The 22,156-nt window shown below is 46.9% G+C and overlaps 1 protein-coding gene across 2 annotated transcripts in view; it reads left to right on the top strand.

The window, feature by feature from the left end:
- The window catches only part of LOC139370013 (thioredoxin domain containing 11), a 42,457-nt gene extending 20,421 nt beyond the window's left edge, over window positions 1-22,036 (top strand). The window contains exons 10-13 of one of the 2 annotated variants that reach the window (XM_071109298.1): window positions 18,901-19,013; window positions 19,574-19,654; window positions 20,296-20,855; window positions 20,933-21,039. In XM_071109298.1, the coding sequence (XP_070965399.1) occupies window positions 18,901-19,013; window positions 19,574-19,654; window positions 20,296-20,855; window positions 20,933-21,039 (861 nt within the window). Of the gene's footprint in view, window positions 1-18,900; window positions 19,014-19,573; window positions 19,655-20,295 lie in introns of both variants that reach the window. The other variant, XM_071109297.1, reaches the window with a different exon arrangement.
- The last annotated feature ends 120 nt before the right edge of the window (window positions 22,037-22,156 follow it).

Below are 22,156 nucleotides of genomic sequence, written 5' to 3'. Positions count from 1 at the left end.
AAAACGTGTTGTGTTCTCCAGGACGTGGTGCTGTTCTACTACAGTCAGTGGTGTGGCTATAAAACGTGTTGTGTTCTCCAGGACGTGGTGCTGTTCTACTACAGTCAGTGGTGTGGCTATAAAACGTGTTGTGTTCTCCAGGACGTGGTGCTGTTCTACTACAGTCAGTGGTGTGGCTATAAAACGTGTTGTGTTCTCCAGGATGTGGTGCTGTTCTACTACAGTCAGTGGTGTGGCTATAAAACGTGTTGTGTTCTCCAGGATGTGGTGCTGTTCTACTACAGTCAGTGGTGTGGCTATAAAACGTGTTGTGTTCTCCAGGATGTGGTGCTGTTCTACTACAGTCAGTGGTGTGGCTATAAAACGTGTTGTGTTCTCCAGGATGTGGTGCTGTTCTACTACAGTCAGTGGTGTGGCTATAAAACGTGTTGTGTTCTCCAGGATGTGGTGCTGTTCTACTACAGTCAGTGGTGTGGCTATAAAACGTGTTGTGTTCTCCAGGATGTGGTGCTGTTCTACTACAGTCAGTGGTGTGGCTATAAAACGTGTTGTGTTCTCCAGGACGTGGTGCTGTTCTACTACAGTCAGTGGTGTGGCTATAAAACGTGTTGTGTTCTCCAGGACGTGGTGCTGTTCTACTACAGTCAGTGGTGTGGCTATAAAACGTGTTGTGTTCTCCAGGATGTGGTGCTGTTCTACTACAGTCAGTGGTGTGGCTATAAAACGTGTTGTGTTCTCCAGGATGTGGTGCTGTTCTACTACAGTCAGTGGTGTGGCTATAAAACGTGTTGTGTTCTCCAGGATGTGGTGCTGTTCTACTACAGTCAGTGGTGTGGCTATAAAACGTGTTGTGTTCTCCAGGACGTGGTGCTGTTCTACTACAGTCAGTGGTGTGGCTATAAAACGTGTTGTGTTCTCCAGGACGTGGTGCTGTTCTACTACAGTCAGTGGTGTGGCTATAAAACGTGTTGTGTTCTCCAGGATGTGGTGCTGTTCTACTACAGTCAGTGGTGTGGCTATAAAACGTGTTGTGTTCTCCAGGATGTGGTGCTGTTCTACTACAGTCAGTGGTGTGGCTATAAAACGTGTTGTGTTCTCCAGGATGTGGTGCTGTTCTACTACAGTCAGTGGTGTGGCTATAAAACGTGTTGTGTTCTCCAGGATGTGGTGCTGTTCTACTGCAGTCAGTGGTGTGGCTATAAAACGTGTTGTGTTCTCCAGGATGTGGTGCTGTTCTACTACAGTCAGTGGTGTGGCTATAAAACGTGTTGTGTTCTCCAGGATGTGGTGCTGTTCTACTACAGTCAGTGGTGTGGCTATAAAACGTGTTGTGTTCTCCAGGATGTGGTGCTGTTCTACTACAGTCAGTGGTGTGGCTATAAAACGTGTTGTGTTCTCCAGGATGTGGTGCTGTTCTACTACAGTCAGTGGTGTGGCTATAAAACGTGTTGTGTTCTCCAGGATGTGGTGCTGTTCTACTACAGTCAGTGGTGTGGCTATAAAACGTGTTGTGTTCTCCAGGATGTGGTGCTGTTCTACTACAGTCAGTGGTGTGGCTATAAAACGTCTTTAATGTGTTGTGTTCTCCAGGATGTGGTGCTGTTCTACTACAGTCAGTGGTGTGGCTATAAAACGTCTTTAATGTGTTGTGTTCTCCAGGATGTGGTGCTGTTCTACTACAGTCAGTGGTGTGGCTATAAAACGTGTTGTGTTCTCCAGGATGTGGTGCTGTTCTACTACAGTCAGTGGTGTGGCTATAAAACGTCTTTAATGTGTTGTGTTCTCCAGGATGTGGTGCTGTTCTACTACAGTCAGTGGTGTGGCTATAAAACGTCTTTAATGTGTTGTGTTGTGTTCTCCAGGATGTGGTGCTGTTCTACTACAGTCAGTGGTGTGGCTATAAAACGTCTTTAATGTGTTGTGTTCTCCAGGATGTGGTGCTGTTCTACTACAGTCAGTGGTGTGGCTATAAAACGTCTTTAATGTGTTGTGTTCTCCAGGATGTGGTGCTGTTCTACTACAGTCAGTGGTGTGGCTATAAAACGTCTTTAATGTGTTGTGTTCTCCAGGATGTGGTGCTGTTCTACTACAGTCAGTGGTGTGGCTATAAAACGTCTTTAATGTGTTGTGTTCTCCAGGATGTGGTGCTGTTCTACTACAGTCAGTGGTGTGGCTATAAAACGTGTTGTGTTCTCCAGGATGTGGTGCTGTTCTACTACAGTCAGTGGTGTGGCTATAAAACGTGTTGTGTTCTCCAGGATGTGGTGCTGTTCTACTACAGTCAGTGGTGTGGCTATAAAACGTGTTGTGTTCTCCAGGATGTGGTGCTGTTCTACTACAGTCAGTGGTGTGGCTATAAAACGTGTTGTGTTCTCCAGGATGTGGTGCTGTTCTACTACAGTCAGTGGTGTGGCTATAAAACGTGTTGTGTTCTCCAGGATGTGGTGCTGTTCTACTACAGTCAGTGGTGTGGCTATAAAACGTGTTGTGTTCTCCAGGATGTGGTGCTGTTCTACTACAGTCAGTGGTGTGGCTATAAAACGTGTTGTGTTCTCCAGGATGTGTTGCTGTTCTACTACAGTCAGTGGTGTGGCTATAAAACGTGTTGTGTTCTCCAGGATATGGTGCTGTTCTACTACAGTCAGTGGTGTGGCTATAAAACGTGTTGTGTTCTCCAGGATGTGGTGCTGTTCTACTACAGTCAGTGGTGTGGCTATAAAACGTGTTGTGTTCTCCAGGATGTGGTGCTGTTCTACTACAGTCAGTGGTGTGGCTATAAAACGTGTTGTGTTCTCCAGGATGTGGTGCTGTTCTACTACAGTCAGTGGTGTGGCTATAAAACGTGTTGTGTTCTCCAGGATGTGGTGCTGTTCTACTACAGTCAGTGGTGTGGCTATAAAACGTGTTGTGTTCTCCAGGATGTGGTGCTGTTCTACTACAGTCAGTGGTGTGGCTATAAAACGTGTTGTGTTCTCCAGGATGTGGTGCTGTTCTACTACAGTCAGTGGTGTGGCTATAAAACGTGTTGTGTTCTCCAGGATGTGGTGCTGTTCTACTACAGTCAGTGGTGTGGCTATAAAACGTGTTGTGTTCTCCAGGATGTGGTGCTGTTCTACTACAGTCAGTGGTGTGGCTATAAAACGTGTTGTGTTCTCCAGGATGTGGTGCTGTTCTACTACAGTCAGTGGTGTGGCTATAAAACGTGTTGTGTTCTCCAGGATGTGGTGCTGTTCTACTACAGTCAGTGGTGTGGCTATAAAACGTGTTGTGTTCTCCAGGATGTGGTGCTGTTCTACTACAGTCAGTGGTGTGGCTATAAAACGTGTTGTGTTCTCCAGGATGTGGTGCTGTTCTACTACAGTCAGTGGTGTGGCTATAAAACGTGTTGTGTTCTCCAGGATGTGGTTCTGTTCTACTACAGTCAGTGGTGTGGCTATAAAACGTGTTGTGTTCTCCAGGATGTGGTGCTGTTCTACTACAGTCAGTGGTGTGGCTATAAAACGTGTTGTGTTCTCCAGGATGTGGTGCTGTTCTACTACAGTCAGTGGTGTGGCTATAAAACGTGTTGTGTTCTCCAGGATGTGGTGCTGTTCTACTACAGTCAGTGGTGTGGCTATAAAACGTGTTGTGTTCTCCAGGATGTGGTGCTGTTCTAATACAGTCAGTGGTGTGGCTATAAAACGTGTTGTGTTCTCCAGGATGTGGTGCTGTTCTACTACAGTCAGTGGTGTGGCTATAAAACGTCTTTAATGTGTTGTGTTCTCCAGGATGTGGTGCTGTTCTACTACAGTCAGTGGTGTGGCTATAAAACGTCTTTAATGTGTTGTGTTCTCCAGGATGTGGTGCTGTTCTACTACAGTCAGTGGTGTGGCTATAAAACGTGTTGTGTTCTCCAGGATGTGGTGCTGTTCTACTACAGTCAGTGGTGTGGCTATAAAATGTCTTTAATGTGTTGTGTTGTGTTCTCCAGGATGTGGTGCTGTTCTACTACAGTCAGTGGTGTGGCTATAAAACGTCTTTAATGTGTTGTGTTCTCCAGGATGTGGTGCTGTTCTACTACAGTCAGTGGTGTGGCTATAAAACGTCTTTAATGTGTTGTGTTGTGTTCTCCAGGATGTGGTGCTGTTCTACTACAGTCAGTGGTGTGGCTATAAAACGTCTTTAATGTGTTGTGTTCTCCAGGATGTGGTGCTGTTCTACTACAGTCAGTGGTGTGGCTATAAAACGTCTTTAATGTGTTGTGTTCTCCAGGATGTGGTGCTGTTCTACTACAGTCAGTGGTGTGGCTATAAAACGTGTTGTGTTCTCCAGGATGTGGTGCTGTTCTACTACAGTCAGTGGTGTGGCTATAAAATGTGTTGTGTTCTCCAGGATGTGGTGCTGTTCTACTACAGTCAGTGGTGTGGCTATAAAACGTGTTGTGTTCTCCAGGATGTGCTGCTGTTCTACTACAGTCAGTGGTGTGGCTATAAAACGTGTTGTGTTCTCCAGGATGTGGTGCTGTTCTACTACAGTCAGTGGTGTGGCTATAAAACGTGTTGTGTTCTCCAGGATGTGGTGCTGTTCTACTACAGTCAGTGGTGTGGCTATAAAACGTGTTGTGTTCTCCAGGATGTGGTGCTGTTCTACTACAGTCAGTGGTGTGGCTATAAAACGTGTTGTGTTCTCCAGGATGTGTTGCTGTTCTACTACAGTCAGTGGTGTGACTATAAAACGTGTTGTGTTCTCCAGGATGTGGTGCTGTTCTACTACAGTCAGTGGTGTGGCTATAAAACGTGTTGTGTTCTCCAGGATGTGGTGCTGTTCTACTACAGTCAGTGGTGTGGCTATAAAACGTGTTGTGTTCTCCAGGATGTGGTGCTGTTCTACTACAGTCAGTGGTGTGGCTATAAAACGTGTTGTGTTCTCCAGGATGTGGTGCTGTTCTACTACAGTCAGTGGTGTGGCTATAAAACGTGTTGTGTTCTCCAGGATGTGGTGCTGTTCTACTACAGTCAGTGGTGTGGCTATAAAACGTGTTGTGTTCTCCAGGATGTGGTGCTGTTCTACTACAGTCAGTGGTGTGGCTATAAAACGTGTTGTGTTCTCCAGGATGTGGTGCTGTTCTACTACAGTCAGTGGTGTGGCTATAAAACGTGTTGTGTTCTCCAGGATGTGGTGCTGTTCTACTACAGTCAGTGGTGTGGCTATAAAACGTGTTGTGTTCTCCAGGATGTGGTGCTGTTCTACTACAGTCAGTGGTGTGGCTATAAAACGTGTTGTGTTCTCCAGGATGTGGTTCTGTTCTACTACAGTCAGTGGTGTGGCTATAAAACGTGTTGTGTTCTCCAGGATGTGGTTCTGTTCTACTACAGTCAGTGGTGTGGCTATAAAACGTGTTGTGTTCTCCAGGATGTGGTGCTGTTCTACTACAGTCAGTGGTGTGGCTATAAAACGTGTTGTGTTCTCCAGGATGTGGTGCTGTTCTACTACAGTCAGTGGTGTGGCTATAAAACGTGTTGTGTTCTCCAGGATGTGGTGCTGTTCTACTACAGTCAGTGGTGTGGCTATAAAACGTGTTGTGTTCTCCAGGACGTGGTGCTGTTCTACTACAGTCAGTGGTGTGGCTATAAAACGTGTTGTGTTCTCCAGGATGTGGTGCTGTTCTACTACAGTCAGTGGTGTGGCTATAAAACGTGTTGTGTTCTCCAGGATGTGGTGCTGTTCTACTACAGTCAGTGGTGTGGCTATAAAACGTGTTGTGTTCTCCAGGATGTGGTGCTGTTCTACTACAGTCAGTGGTGTGGCTATAAAACGTGTTGTGTTCTCCAGGATGTGGTGCTGTTCTACTACAGTCAGTGGAGTGGCTATAAAACGTGTTGTGTTCTCCAGGATGTGGTGCTGTTCTACTACAGTCAGTGGTGTGGCTATAAAACGTGGTGTGTTCTCCAGGATGTGGTGCTGTTCTACTACAGTCAGTGGTGTGGCTATAAAACGTGTTGTGTTCTCCAGGATGTGGTGCTGTTCTACTACAGTCAGTGGTGTGGCTATAAAACGTGTTGTGTTCTCCAGGATGTGGTGCTGTTCTACTACAGTCAGTGGTGTGGCTATAAAACGTGTTGTGTTCTCCAGGATGTGGTGCTGTTCTACTACAGTCAGTGGTGTGGCTATAAAACGTGTTGTGTTCTCCAGGATGTGGTGCTGTTCTACTACAGTCAGTGGTGTGGCTATAAAACGTGTTGTGTTCTCCAGGATGTGGTGCTGTTCTACTACAGTCAGTGGTGTGGCTATAAAACGTGTTGTGTTCTCCAGGATGTGGTTCTGTTCTACTACAGTCAGGGGTGTGGCTATAAAACGTGTTGTGTTCTCCAGGATGTGGTTCTGTTCTACTGCAGTCAGTGGTGTGGCTATAAAACGTGTTGTGTTCTCCAGGATGTGGTGCTGTTCTACTGCAGTCAGTGGTGTGGCTATAAAACGTGTTGTGTTCTCCAGGATGTGGTGCTGTTCTACTACAGTCAGTGGTGTGGCTATAAAACGTGTTGTGTTCTCCAGGATGTGGTGCTGTTCTACTACAGTCAGTGGTGTGGCTATAAAACGTTTTGTGTTCTCCAGGATGTGGTGCTGTTCTACTACAGTCAGTGGTGTGGCTATAAAACGTGTTGTGTTCTCCAGGATGTGGTGCTGTTCTACTACAGTCAGTGGTGTGGCTATAAAACGTGTTGTGTTCTCCAGGATGTGGTGCTGTTCTACTACAGTCAGTGGTGTGGCTATAAAACGTGTTGTGTTCTCCAGGATGTGGTGCTGTTCTACTACAGTCAGTGGTGTGGCTATAAAACGTGTTGTGTTCTCCAGGATGTGGTGCTGTTCTAATACAGTCAGTGGTGTGGCTATAAAACGTGTTGTGTTCTCCAGGATGTGGTGCTGTTCTACTACAGTCAGTGGTGTGGCTATAAAACGTCTTTAATGTGTTGTGTTCTCCAGGATGTGGTGCTGTTCTACTACAGTCAGTGGTGTGGCTATAAAACGTCTTTAATGTGTTGTGTTCTCCAGGATGTGGTGCTGTTCTACTACAGTCAGTGGTGTGGCTATAAAACGTGTTGTGTTCTCCAGGATGTGGTGCTGTTCTACTACAGTCAGTGGTGTGGCTATAAAATGTCTTTAATGTGTTGTGTTGTGTTCTCCAGGATGTGGTGCTGTTCTACTACAGTCAGTGGTGTGGCTATAAAACGTCTTTAATGTGTTGTGTTCTCCAGGATGTGGTGCTGTTCTACTACAGTCAGTGGTGTGGCTATAAAACGTCTTTAATGTGTTGTGTTGTGTTCTCCAGGATGTGGTGCTGTTCTACTACAGTCAGTGGTGTGGCTATAAAACGTCTTTAATGTGTTGTGTTCTCCAGGATGTGGTGCTGTTCTACTACAGTCAGTGGTGTGGCTATAAAACGTCTTTAATGTGTTGTGTTCTCCAGGATGTGGTGCTGTTCTACTACAGTCAGTGGTGTGGCTATAAAACGTGTTGTGTTCTCCAGGATGTGGTGCTGTTCTACTACAGTCAGTGGTGTGGCTATAAAATGTGTTGTGTTCTCCAGGATGTGGTGCTGTTCTACTACAGTCAGTGGTGTGGCTATAAAACGTGTTGTGTTCTCCAGGATGTGCTGCTGTTCTACTACAGTCAGTGGTGTGGCTATAAAACGTGTTGTGTTCTCCAGGATGTGGTGCTGTTCTACTACAGTCAGTGGTGTGGCTATAAAACGTGTTGTGTTCTCCAGGATGTGGTGCTGTTCTACTACAGTCAGTGGTGTGGCTATAAAACGTGTTGTGTTCTCCAGGATGTGGTGCTGTTCTACTACAGTCAGTGGTGTGGCTATAAAACGTGTTGTGTTCTCCAGGATGTGTTGCTGTTCTACTACAGTCAGTGGTGTGGCTATAAAACGTGTTGTGTTCTCCAGGATGTGGTGCTGTTCTACTACAGTCAGTGGTGTGGCTATAAAACGTGTTGTGTTCTCCAGGATGTGGTGCTGTTCTACTACAGTCAGTGGTGTGGCTATAAAACGTGTTGTGTTCTCCAGGATGTGGTGCTGTTCTACTACAGTCAGTGGTGTGGCTATAAAACGTGTTGTGTTCTCCAGGATGTGGTGCTGTTCTACTACAGTCAGTGGTGTGGCTATAAAACGTGTTGTGTTCTCCAGGATGTGGTGCTGTTCTACTACAGTCAGTGGTGTGGCTATAAAACGTGTTGTGTTCTCCAGGATGTGGTGCTGTTCTACTACAGTCAGTGGTGTGGCTATAAAACGTGTTGTGTTCTCCAGGATGTGGTGCTGTTCTACTACAGTCAGTGGTGTGGCTATAAAACGTGTTGTGTTCTCCAGGATGTGGTGCTGTTCTACTACAGTCAGTGGTGTGGCTATAAAACGTGTTGTGTTCTCCAGGATGTGGTGCTGTTCTACTACAGTCAGTGGTGTGGCTATAAAACGTGTTGTGTTCTCCAGGATGTGGTTCTGTTCTACTACAGTCAGTGGTGTGGCTATAAAACGTGTTGTGTTCTCCAGGATGTGGTTCTGTTCTACTACAGTCAGTGGTGTGGCTATAAAACGTGTTGTGTTCTCCAGGATGTGGTGCTGTTCTACTACAGTCAGTGGTGTGGCTATAAAACGTGTTGTGTTCTCCAGGATGTGGTGCTGTTCTACTACAGTCAGTGGTGTGGCTATAAAACGTGTTGTGTTCTCCAGGATGTGGTGCTGTTCTACTACAGTCAGTGGTGTGGCTATAAAACGTGTTGTGTTCTCCAGGACGTGGTGCTGTTCTACTACAGTCAGTGGTGTGGCTATAAAACGTGTTGTGTTCTCCAGGATGTGGTGCTGTTCTACTACAGTCAGTGGTGTGGCTATAAAACGTGTTGTGTTCTCCAGGATGTGGTGCTGTTCTACTACAGTCAGTGGTGTGGCTATAAAACGTGTTGTGTTCTCCAGGATGTGGTGCTGTTCTACTACAGTCAGTGGTGTGGCTATAAAACGTGTTGTGTTCTCCAGGATGTGGTGCTGTTCTACTACAGTCAGTGGTGTGGCTATAAAACGTGTTGTGTTCTCCAGGATGTGGTGCTGTTCTACTACAGTCAGTGGTGTGGCTATAAAACGTGTTGTGTTCTCCAGGATGTGGTGCTGTTCTACTACAGTCAGTGGTGTGGCTATAAAACGTGTTGTGTTCTCCAGGATGTGGTGCTGTTCTACTACAGTCAGTGGTGTGGCTATAAAACGTGTTGTGTTCTCCAGGATGTGGTGCTGTTCTACTACAGTCAGTGGTGTGGCTATAAAACGTGTTGTGTTCTCCAGGATGTGGTGCTGTTCTACTACAGTCAGTGGTGTGGCTATAAAACGTGTTGTGTTCTCCAGGATGTGGTGCTGTTCTACTACAGTCAGTGGTGTGGCTATAAAACGTGTTGTGTTCTCCAGGATGTGGTGCTGTTCTACTACAGTCAGTGGTGTGGCTATAAAACGTGTTGTGTTCTCCAGGATGTGGTGCTGTTCTACTACAGTCAGTGGTGTGGCTATAAAACGTGTTGTGTTCTCCAGGATGTGGTGCTGTTCTACTACAGTCAGTGGTGTGGCTATAAAACGTGTTGTGTTCTCCAGGATGTGGTGCTGTTCTACTACAGTCAGTGGTGTGGCTATAAAACGTGTTGTGTTCTCCAGGATGTGGTGCTGTTCTACTACAGTCAGTGGTGTGGCTATAAAACGTGTTGTGTTCTCCAGGATGTGGTGCTGTTCTACTACAGTCAGTGGTGTGGCTATAAAACGTGTTGTGTTCTCCAGGATGTGGTGCTGTTCTACTACAGTCAGTGGTGTGGCTATAAAACGTGTTGTGTTCTCCAGGATGTGGTGCTGTTCTACTACAGTCAGTGGTGTGGCTATAAAACGTGTTGTGTTCTCCAGGATGTGGTGCTGTTCTACTACAGTCAGTGGTGTGGCTATAAAACGTGTTGTGTTCTCCAGGATGTGGTGCTGTTCTACTACAGTCAGTGGTGTGGCTATAAAACGTGTTGTGTTCTCCAGGATGTGGTGCTGTTCTACTACAGTCAGTGGTGTGGCTATAAAACGTCTTTAATGTGTTGTGTTCTCCAGGATGTGGTGCTGTTCTACTACAGTCAGTGGTGTGGCTATAAAACGTGTTGTGTTCTCCAGGATGTGGTGCTGTTCTACTACAGTCAGTGGTGTGGCTATAAAACGTGTGTGTGTTCTCCAGGATGTGGTGCTGTTCTACTACAGTCAGTGGTGTGGCTATAAAACGTCTTTAATGTGTTGTGTTCTCCAGGATGTGGTGCTGTTCTACTACAGTCAGTGGTGTGGCTATAAAACGTGTTGTGTTCTCCAGGATGTGGTGCTGTTCTACTACAGTCAGTGGTGTGGCTATAAAACGTGTTGTGTTCTCCAGGATGTGGTGCTGTTCTACTACAGTCAGTGGTGTGGCTATAAAACGTGTTGTGTTCTCCAGGATGTGGTGCTGTTCTACTACAGTCAGTGGTGTGGCTATAAAACGTGTTGTGTTCTCCAGGATGTGGTGCTGTTCTACTACAGTCAGTGGTGTGGCTATAAAACGTGTTGTGTTCTCCAGGATGTGGTGCTGTTCTACTACAGTCAGTGGTGTGGCTATAAAACGTGTTGTGTTCTCCAGGATGTGGTGCTGTTCTACTACAGTCAGTGGTGTGGCTATAAAACGTGTTGTGTTCTCCAGGATGTGGTGCTGTTCTACTACAGTCAGTGGTGTGGCTATAAAACGTGTTGTGTTCTCCAGGATGTGGTGCTGTTCTACTACAGTCAGTGGTGTGGCTATAAAACGTGTTGTGTTCTCCAGGATGTGGTGCTGTTCTACTACAGTCAGTGGTGTGGCTATAAAACGTGTTGTGTTCTCCAGGATGTGGTGCTGTTCTACTACAGTCAGTGGTGTGGCTATAAAACGTGTTGTGTTCTCCAGGATGTGGTGCTGTTCTACTACAGTCAGTGGTGTGGCTATAAAACGTGTTGTGTTCTCCAGGATGTGGTGCTGTTCTACTACAGTCAGTGGTGTGGCTATAAAACGTGTTGTGTTCTCCAGTGTTGCTGTTCTACTACAGTCATGTGTGGCTATAAAACGTCTACTACAGTCAGTGGTGTGGCTATAAAACGGTGTTGTGTTCTCCAGGATGTGGTGCTGTTCTACTACAGTCAGTGGTGTGGCTATAAAACGTGTTGTGTTCTCCAGGATGTGGTGCTGTTCTACTACAGTCAGTGGTGTGGCTATAAAACGTCTTTAATGTGTTGTGTTCTCCAGGATGTGGTGCTGTTCTACTACAGTCAGTGGTGTGGCTATAAAACGTCTTTAATGTGTTGTGTTGTGTTCTCCAGGATGTGGTGCTGTTCTACTACAGTCAGTGGTGTGGCTATAAAACGTCTTTAATGTGTTGTGTTCTCCAGGATGTGGTGCTGTTCTACTACAGTCAGTGGTGTGGCTATAAAACGTCTTTAATGTGTTGTGTTCTCCAGGATGTGGTGCTGTTCTACTACAGTCAGTGGTGTGGCTATAAAACGTGTTGTGTTCTCCAGGATGTGGTGCTGTTCTACTACAGTCAGTGGTGTGGCTATAAAACGTGTTGTGTTCTCCAGGATGTGGTGCTGTTCTACTACAGTCAGTGGTGTGGCTATAAAACGTGTTGTGTTCTCCAGGATGTGGTGCTGTTCTACTACAGTCAGTGGTGTGGCTATAAAACGTGTTGTGTTCTCCAGGATGTGGTGCTGTTCTACTACAGTCAGTGGTGTGGCTATAAAACGTGTTGTGTTCTCCAGGATGTGGTGCTGTTCTACTACAGTCAGTGGTGTGGCTATAAAACGTGTTGTGTTCTCCAGGATGTGGTGCTGTTCTACTACAGTCAGTGGTGTGGCTATAAAACGTGTTGTGTTCTCCAGGATGTGGTGCTGTTCTACTACAGTCAGTGGTGTGGCTATAAAACGTGTTGTGTTCTCCAGGATGTGGTGCTGTTCTACTACAGTCAGTGGTGTGGCTATAAAACGTGTTGTGTTCTCCAGGATGTGGTGCTGTTCTACTACAGTCAGTGGTGTGGCTATAAAACGTGTTGTGTTCTCCAGGATGTGGTGCTGTTCTACTACAGTCAGTGGTGTGGCTATAAAACGTGTTGTGTTCTCCAGGATGTGGTGCTGTTCTACTACAGTCAGTGGTGTGGCTATAAAACGTGTTGTGTTCTCCAGGATGTGGTGCTGTTCTACTACAGTCAGTGGTGTGGCTATAAAACGTGTTGTGTTCTCCAGGATGTGGTGCTGTTCTACTACAGTCAGTGGTGTGGCTATAAAACGTGTTGTGTTCTCCAGGATGTGGTGCTGTTCTACTACAGTCAGTGGTGTGGCTATAAAACGTGTTGTGTTCTCCAGGATGTGGTGCTGTTCTACTACAGTCAGTGGTGTGGCTATAAAACGTGTTGTGTTCTCCAGGATGTGGTGCTGTTCTACTACAGTCAGTGGTGTGGCTATAAAACGTCTTTAATGTGTTGTGTTCTCCAGGATGTGGTGCTGTTCTACTACAGTCAGTGGTGTGGCTATAAAACGTCTTTAATGTGTTGTGTTCTCCAGGATGTGGTGCTGTTCTACTACAGTCAGTGGTGTGGCTATAAAACGTCTTTAATGTGTTGTGTTCTCCAGGATGTGGTGCTGTTCTACTACAGTCAGTGGTGTGGCTATAAAACGTGTTGTGTTCTCCAGGATGTGGTGCTGTTCTACTACAGTCAGTGGTGTGGCTATAAAACGTGTTGTGTTCTCCAGGATGTGGTGCTGTTCTACTACAGTCAGTGGTGTGGCTATAAAACGTGTTGTGTTCTCCAGGATGTGGTGCTGTTCTACTACAGTCAGTGGTGTGGCTATAAAACGTGTTGTGTTCTCCAGGATGTGGTGCTGTTCTACTACAGTCAGTGGTGTGGCTATAAAACGTGTTGTGTTCTCCAGGATGTGGTGCTGTTCTACTACAGTCAGTGGTGTGGCTATAAAACGTGTTGTGTTCTCCAGGATGTGGTGCTGTTCTACTACAGTCAGTGGTGTGGCTATAAAACGTGTTGTGTTCTCCAGGATGTGGTGCTGTTCTACTACAGTCAGTGGTGTGGCTATAAAACGTGTTGTGTTCTCCAGGATGTGGTGCTGTTCTACTACAGTCAGTGGTGTGGCTATAAAACGTGTTGTGTTCTCCAGGATGTGGTGCTGTTCTACTACAGTCAGTGGTGTGGCTATAAAACGTGTTGTGTTCTCCAGGATGTGGTGCTGTTCTACTACAGTCAGTGGTGTGGCTATAAAACGTGTTGTGTTCTCCAGGATGTGGTGCTGTTCTACTACAGTCAGTGGTGTGGCTATAAAACGTGTTGTGTTCTCCAGGATGTGGTGCTGTTCTACTACAGTCAGTGGTGTGGCTATAAAACGTGTTGTGTTCTCCAGGATGTGGTGCTGTTCTACTACAGTCAGTGGTGTGGCTATAAAACGTCTTTAATGTGTTGTGTTCTCCAGGATGTGGTGCTGTTCTACTACAGTCAGTGGTGTGGCTATAAAACGTCTTTAATGTGTTGTGTTCTCCAGGATGTGGTGCTGTTCTACTACAGTCAGTGGTGTGGCTATAAAACGTGTTGTGTTCTCCAGGATGTGGTGCTGTTCTACTACAGTCAGTGGTGTGGCTATAAAACGTCTTTAATGTGTTGTGTTCTCCAGGATGTGGTGCTGTTCTACTACAGTCAGTGGTGTGGCTATAAAACGTCTTTAATGTGTTGTGTTCTCCAGGATGTGGTGCTGTTCTACTACAGTCAGTGGTGTGGCTATAAAACGTCTTTAATGTGTTGTGTTCTCCAGGATGTGGTGCTGTTCTACTACAGTCAGTGGTGTGGCTATAAAACGTCTTTAATGTGTTGTGTTCTCCAGGATGTGGTGCTGTTCTACTACAGTCAGTGGTGTGGCTATAAAACGTGTTGTGTTCTCCAGGATGTGGTGCTGTTCTACTACAGTCAGTGGTGTGGCTATAAAACGTGTTGTGTTCTCCAGGATGTGGTGCTGTTCTACTACAGTCAGTGGTGTGGCTATAAAACGTGTTGTGTTCTCCAGGATGTGGTGCTGTTCTACTACAGTCAGTGGTGTGGCTATAAAACGTGTTGTGTTCTCCAGGATGTGGTGCTGTTCTACTACAGTCAGTGGTGTGGCTATAAAACGTGTTGTGTTCTCCAGGATGTGGTGCTGTTCTACTACAGTCAGTGGTGTGGCTATAAAACGTGTTGTGTTCTCCAGGATGTGGTGCTGTTCTACTACAGTCAGTGGTGTGGCTATAAAACGTGTTGTGTTCTCCAGGATGTGGTGCTGTTCTACTACAGTCAGTGGTGTGGCTATAAAACGTGTTGTGTTCTCCAGGATGTGGTGCTGTTCTACTACAGTCAGTGGTGTGGCTATAAAACGTGTTGTGTTCTCCAGGATGTGGTGCTGTTCTACTACAGTCAGTGGTGTGGCTATAAAACGTGTTGTGTTCTCCAGGATGTGGTGCTGTTCTACTACAGTCAGTGGTGTGGCTATAAAACGTGTTGTGTTCTCCAGGATGTGGTGCTGTTCTACTACAGTCAGTGGTGTGGCTATAAAACGTGTTGTGTTCTCCAGGATGTGGTGCTGTTCTACTACAGTCAGTGGTGTGGCTATAAAACGTGTTGTGTTCTCCAGGATGTGGTGCTGTTCTACTACAGTCAGTGGTGTGGCTATAAAACGTGTTGTGTTCTCCAGGATGTGGTGCTGTTCTACTACAGTCAGTGGTGTGGCTATAAAACGTGTTGTGTTCTCCAGGATGTGGTGCTGTTCTACTACAGTCAGTGGTGTGGCTATAAAACGTGTTGTGTTCTCCAGGATGTGGTGCTGTTCTACTACAGTCAGTGGTGTGGCTATAAAACGTGTTGTGTTCTCCAGGATGTGGTGCTGTTCTACTACAGTCAGTGGTGTGGCTATAAAACGTGTTGTGTTCTCCAGGATGTGGTGCTGTTCTACTACAGTCAGTGGTGTGGCTATAAAACGTGTTGTGTTCTCCAGGATGTGGTGCTGTTCTACTACAGTCAGTGGTGTGGCTATAAAACGTGTTGTGTTCTCCAGGATGTGGTTCTGTTCTACTACAGTCAGTGGTGTGGCTATAAAACGTGTTGTGTTCTCCAGGATGTGGTGCTGTTCTACTACAGTCAGTGGTGTGGCTATAAAACGTGTTGTGTTCTCCAGGATGTGGTGCTGTTCTACTACAGTCAGTGGTGTGGCTATAAAACGTGTTGTGTTCTCCAGGATGTGGTGCTGTTCTACTACAGTCAGTGGTGTGGCTATAAAACGTGTTGTGTTCTCCAGGATGTGGTGCTGTTCTACTACAGTCAGTGGTGTGGCTATAAAACGTGTTGTGTTCTCCAGGATGTGGTGCTGTTCTACTACAGTCAGTGGTGTGGCTATAAAACGTGTTGTGTTCTCCAGGATGTGGTGCTGTTCTACTACAGTCAGTGGTGTGGCTATAAAACGTGTTGTGTTCTCCAGGATGTGGTGCTGTTCTACTACAGTCAGTGGTGTGGCTATAAAACGTGTTGTGTTCTCCAGGATGTGGTGCTGTTCTACTACAGTCAGTGGTGTGGCTATAAAACGTGTTGTGTTCTCCAGGATGTGGTGCTGTTCTACTACAGTCAGTGGTGTGGCTATAAAACGTGTTGTGTTCTCCAGGATGTGGTGCTGTTCTACTACAGTCAGTGGTGTGGCTATAAAACGTGTTGTGTTCTCCAGGATGTGGTGCTGTTCTACTACAGTCAGTGGTGTGGCTATAAAACGTGTTGTGTTCTCCAGGACGTGGTGCTGTTCTACTACAGTCAGTGGTGTGGCTATAAAACGTGTTGTGTTCTCCAGGATGTGGTGCTGTTCTACTACAGTCAGTGGTGTGGCTATAAAACGTGTTGTGTTCTCCAGGATGTGGTGCTGTTCTACTACAGTCAGTGGTGTGGCTATAAAACGTGTTGTGTTCTCCAGGATGTGGTGCTGTTCTACTACAGTCAGTGGTGTGGCTATAAAACGTGTTGTGTTCTCCAGGATGTGGTGCTGTTCTACTACAGTCAGTGGTGTGGCTATAAAACGTGTTGTGTTCTCCAGGATGTGGTGCTGTTCTACTACAGTCAGTGGTGTGGCTATAAAACGTGTTGTGTTCTCCAGGATGTGGTGCTGTTCTACTACAGTCAGTGGTGTGGCTATAAAACGTGTTGTGTTCTCCAGGATGTGGTGCTGTTCTACTACAGTCAGTGGTGTGGCTATAAAACGTGTTGTGTTCTCCAGGATGTGGTGCTGTTCTACTACAGTCAGTGGTGTGGCTATAAAACGTGTTGTGTTCTCCAGGATGTGGTGCTGTTCTACTACAGTCAGTGGTGTGGCTATAAAACGTGTTGTGTTCTCCAGGATGTGGTGCTGTTCTACTACAGTCAGTGGTGTGGCTATAAAACGTGTTGTGTTCTCCAGGATGTGGTGCTGTTCTACTACAGTCAGTGGTGTGGCTATAAAACGTGTTGTGTTCTCCAGGATGTGGTGCTGTTCTACTACAGTCAGTGGTGTGGCTATAAAACGTGTTGTGTTCTCCAGGATGTGGTGCTGTTCTACTACAGTCAGTGGTGTGGCTATAAAACGTGTTGTGTTCTCCAGGATGTGGTGCTGTTCTACTACAGTCAGTGGTGTGGCTATAAAACGTGTTGTGTTCTCCAGGATGTGGTGCTGTTCTACTACAGTCAGTGGTGTGGCTATAAAACGTGTTGTGTTCTCCAGGATGTGGTGCTGTTCTACTACAGTCAGTGGTGTGGCTATAAAACGTGTTGTGTTCTCCAGGATGTGGTGCTGTTCTACTACAGTCAGTGGTGTGGCTATAAAACGTGTTGTGTTCTCCAGGATGTGGTGCTGTTCTACTACAGTCAGTGGTGTGGCTATAAAACGTGTTGTGTTCTCCAGGATGTGGTGCTGTTCTACTACAGTCAGTGGTGTGGCTATAAAACGTGTTGTGTTCTCCAGGATGTGGTGCTGTTCTACTACAGTCAGTGGTGTGGCTATAAAACGTGTTGTGTTCTCCAGGATGTGGTGCTGTTCTACTACAGTCAGTGGTGTGGCTATAAAACGTGTTGTGTTCTCCAGGATGTGGTGCTGTTCTACTACAGTCAGTGGTGTGGCTATAAAACGTGTTGTGTTCTCCAGGATGTGGTGCTGTTCTACTACAGTCAGTGGTGTGGCTATAAAACGTCTTTAATGTGTTGTGTTCTCCAGGATGTGGTGCTGTTCTACTACAGTCAGTGGTGTGGCTATAAAACGTCTTTAATGTGTTGTGTTCTCCAGGATGTGGTGCTGTTCTACTACAGTCAGTGGTGTGGCTATAAAACGTGTTGTGTTCTCCAGGATGTGGTGCTGTTCTACTACAGTCAGTGGTGTGGCTATAAAACGTCTTTAATGTGTTGTGTTCTCCAGGATGTGGTGCTGTTCTACTACAGTCAGTGGTGTGGCTATAAAACGTCTTTAATGTGTTGTGTTCTCCAGGATGTGGTGCTGTTCTACTACAGTCAGTGGTGTGGCTATAAAACGTCTTTAATGTGTTGTGTTGTGTTCTCCAGGATGTGGTGCTGTTCTACTACAGTCAGTGGTGTGGCTATAAAACGTCTTTAATGTGTTGTGTTCTCCAGGATGTGGTGCTGTTCTACTACAGTCAGTGGTGTGGCTATAAAACGTCTTTAATGTGTTGTGTTCTCCAGGATGTGGTGCTGTTCTACTACAGTCAGTGGTGTGGCTATAAAACGTGTTGTGTTCTCCAGGATGTGGTGCTGTTCTACTACAGTCAGTGGTGTGGCTATACAACGTGTTGTGTTCTCCAGGATGTGGTGCTGTTCTACTACAGTCAGTGGTGTGGCTATAAAACGTGTTGTGTTCTCCAGGATGTGGTGCTGTTCTACTACAGTCAGTGGTGTGGCTATAAAACGTGTTGTGTTCTCCAGGATGTGGTGCTGTTCTACTACAGTCAGTGGTGTGGCTATAAAACGTGTTGTGTTCTCCAGGATGTGGTGCTGTTCTACTACAGTCAGTGGTGTGGCTATAAAACGTGTTGTGTTCTCCAGGATGTGGTGCTGTTCTACTACAGTCAGTGGTGTGGCTATAAAACGTGTTGTGTTCTCCAGGATGTGGTGCTGTTCTACTACAGTCAGTGGTGTGGCTATAAAACGTGTTGTGTTCTCCAGGATGTGGTGCTGTTCTACTACAGTCAGTGGTGTGGCTATAAAACGTGTTGTGTTCTCCAGGATGTGGTGCTGTTCTACTACAGTCAGTGGTGTGGCTATAAAACGTGTTGTGTTCTCCAGGATGTGGTGCTGTTCTACTACAGTCAGTGGTGTGGCTATAAAACGTGTTGTGTTCTCCAGGATGTGGTGCTGTTCTACTACAGTCAGTGGTGTGGCTATAAAACGTGTTGTGTTCTCCAGGATGTGGTGCTGTTCTACTACAGTCAGTGGTGTGGCTATAAAACGTGTTGTGTTCTCCAGGATGTGGTGCTGTTCTACTACAGTCAGTGGTGTGGCTATAAAACGTGTTGTGTTCTCCAGGATGTGGTGCTGTTCTACTACAGTCAGTGGTGTGGCTATAAAACGTGTTGTGTTCTCCAGGATGTGGTGCTGTTCTACTACAGTCAGTGGTGTGGCTATAAAACGTGTTGTGTTCTCCAGGATGTGGTGCTGTTCTACTACAGTCAGTGGTGTGGCTATAAAACGTGTTGTGTTCTCCAGGATGTGGTGCTGTTCTACTACAGTCAGTGGTGTGGCTATAAAACGTGTTGTGTTCTCCAGGATGTGGTGCTGTTCTACTACAGTCAGTGGTGTGGCTATAAAACGTGTTGTGTTCTCCAGGATGTGGTGCTGTTCTACTACAGTCAGTGGTGTGGTTACTGCTCCGTTCTGAACCACGTCATCATCCAGCTGGCTAGAATGTTCCGTGGAAACAGCACCGTCACCATCGCCAGGTAGGGCTGACAGGCTGGCAGCTTGGGTGGCTGACTTGACTGACTGACTGACTGGCTCGCTGGCTGGTTGGCTGACTGACAGGCTCGCTGGCTGGTTGGCTGGCTGGCTCACTGACTGGTTGGCTGGCTGACTGACTGGCTGGCTGGCTCGCTGACTGGTTGGCTGACTGACTGGCTCGCTGACTGGTTGGCTGACTGACTGGCTCGCTGCCTGGTTGGCTGGCTGGCTCGTTGGCTGGCTGGCTCGCTGACTTGTTGGCTGGCTGGCTCGCTGACTGGCTGGCTCGCTGCCTGGTTGGCTGGCTGGCTCGCTGCCTGGTTGGCTGGCTGGCTCGCTGACTGGTTGGCTGGCTGGCTCGCTGACTGGCTGGCTGGCTGGCTCGCTGACTGGCTGGCTGGCTGACTGGCTGGCTGACTGGGGGGGTTGTTTCTATTTTGTGACGTAGTGCTAAATTGGGTTGAATTTTATTTAGCTCTTTTACATTCCATTGATATTCAACTGTTTACAGTTAAACTTCCTGTAGTAACAGGATGTGACGTCATACTGTCTCTGTGTGTAGGGTGAACGTGGCGCGCAACGACCTGCCGTGGGAGTTCATGGTGGATCACTTCCCCTCTGTCCTCCTCTTCCCCAGACACAGGTAAGACAGAACACACACCTGTCCTCCTCTTCCCCAGACACAGGTAAGACAGAACACATACCTGTTCTCCTCTTCCTCAGGCACAGGTAAGACAGAACACATACCTGTCTTCCTCAGACACAGGTAAGACAGAACACATACCTGTCCTCCTCTTCCTCAGACACAGGTAAGACAGAACACATACCTGTCTTCCTCAGACACAGGTAAGACAGAACACATACCTGTCCTCCTCTTCCCCAGACACAGGTAAGACAGAACACACACCTGTCTTCCTCTTCCTCAGACACAGGTAAGACAGAACACATACCTGTCCTCCTCTTCCCCAGACACAGGTAAGACAGAACACACACCTGTATGTACATGACCTGCTTAGACTGTTGTTGAATAGACTGTTCTCTGTGTACTAAACAAGACCTGATATTGAATAGACTGTTCTCTGTGTACTAAACAAGACCTGATATTGAATATACTGTTCTCTGTGTACTAAACAAGACCTGATATTGAATAGACTGTTCTCTGTGTACTAAACAAGACCTGTTGTCTATGATTCACTAATATGAAAGATTTTCCACAGCCTCTCATGCCTCATTTAGTTACACTAACTAGTCTAATGTTACTTCCTGACTCTCTTCGTCTCTTAGGAAACACCTGTCCGTCAAGTTCCCGGAGGACACGCCCATCACTCTCCCCACCCTATTACGCTTCATCCTGAAGCACTCCGACTCCGCCCACCAGCCAATGAAAGCAGACGGATCCGACCCTCACCCTCACGTTCTCCTCAAGGCGGAGTTCCGCGCTCTACAAGGAGAAGTCCAGACATTACATCGTGCACGCCAGCGCCTCTCCAACCAACTGGCCCAGCTGTGGCGAGACAACCGGCGGTTATCCTTCCACGCCGTGGCCCTGGAGACCCACAATGCACTGCTGCAGTCCCAGAATGGCGAGCTGCAGCGTGAGAGGCTGAGCCTAGTGGAGCAGCACAAGGAGAAGAGTCGCCAGTTAGGGGAGGCGGTCAGGAGACTACAGGAACTAGCGGACGCATCGGAGAACCTTCTTACTGAGAATACGCTGCTGAGGGTTTTACTGGGAGCTCTGAGAGCCAGGGAGACAGAGAGAGGGGAGGAGGAGAACGAAGAGGAGGAGACAGGGGAGGAGGAGGAGGAGACAGGGGAGGAGGAGGAGGAGACAGGGGAGGAGAGGAGTTATATGGCCTCTTGACAGGGGAGGAGAATACCCTGCTGAGGGTTTTACTGGGGGCTCTGAGAGCCAGGGAGACAGAGAGAGGGGAGGAGGAGAACGAAGAGGAGGAGACAGGGGAGGAGGAGGAGGAGACAGGGGAGGAGGAGGAGGAGACAGGGGAGGAGAGGAGTTATATGGCCTCTTGACAGGGTAGGAGAATACCCTGCTGAGGGTTTTACTGGGAGCCAGGGAGACAGGGGAGGAGACATGGAGGAGACAGAGGAGGAGGAGGAGGAGGAGTTATATGGCCTCTTGATGAAGGGGCATGTCATGCCAAGTAATGCTGGTAGAAGGGAAACAGCTGATGAATCACAGCCTCTTGACACCCCCCCCCCCCCCCCCCCCCCCCCCCCCCCTAGAAGAAAGAGGAGGTACTACGGGGGGCCCTGACAGATGGCGGGAGTAGAGGAGGAGGGAGACCAGAGGAATCACAGCTTCATAATGCTCTCCTAGTGGAAGGAGGGAACACGACATAGACACATCAGCTTTATAACCATGTACCGTAGGATGTCCTCTGGGACCAGAGAGACACGGGAAAGAAAGGAGATGATACCACAGAGAATACAGAGTGTTGTTGATGACGTCTCTAAGCTTCGGACTTTAGAATGTGTGTAACACTCTAGAATGTCCAATCATAATGCCAACTCTAGAATCCATAAGGGCTAGTGGTCCGGGAGAAGGTTCTACCCAGTGAGGTCAGAGAGGAGCGACCAGCCTCGTCACAGAGAGACGCAAATACATGTCAAATGGGCAGTCGGTGACATGGAACGACAAGAAATGGAATAAGCCCAATGGGCCGCTGAACACTAGAAATACGTCTCAAATGGCACCCTATTCTCTATGCAGTGCTAGTCTAGCTAATAGGGTACCATTTGGGACATATACCCTAGGTGAGTTTAGTAGTGAGAAGCTGTCTTCTGAAGCCTGGTTTTTGGTTGTTTTCCAAGGAGCACCAAGTGATTTATCCGTAGAGAATGTGTGTTTTTGTTTTTGTTACTTTTTGTTAAATTAATCTATTTTTACAAGAATCGCTAAAAATGTCTTTCTATGTAACGTTAATTCAGGTATAGAGAAGATGCAGCTGTTTTACATGTCAAATATTGAACAGATTTTTACTCATTAAAAATGTTTTAATTTAATCAATCGCGTTGTGGACTACTCGTTTTCTTCAGACTCGCTCATAAGTTAGAATCCAGATGCATTTGCCTTCAGCTGACGGCCAATAGGATAGCTTGTTGCACCTCGACAGCCAATAGGATTGCT

Source organism: Oncorhynchus clarkii, chromosome 17 (assembly GCF_045791955.1).
Source record: "Oncorhynchus clarkii lewisi isolate Uvic-CL-2024 chromosome 17, UVic_Ocla_1.0, whole genome shotgun sequence".
Taxonomy (NCBI): Eukaryota; Metazoa; Chordata; class Actinopteri; order Salmoniformes; family Salmonidae; genus Oncorhynchus; species Oncorhynchus clarkii.
This window is presented reverse-complemented; position numbering and strand designations above follow the sequence as displayed.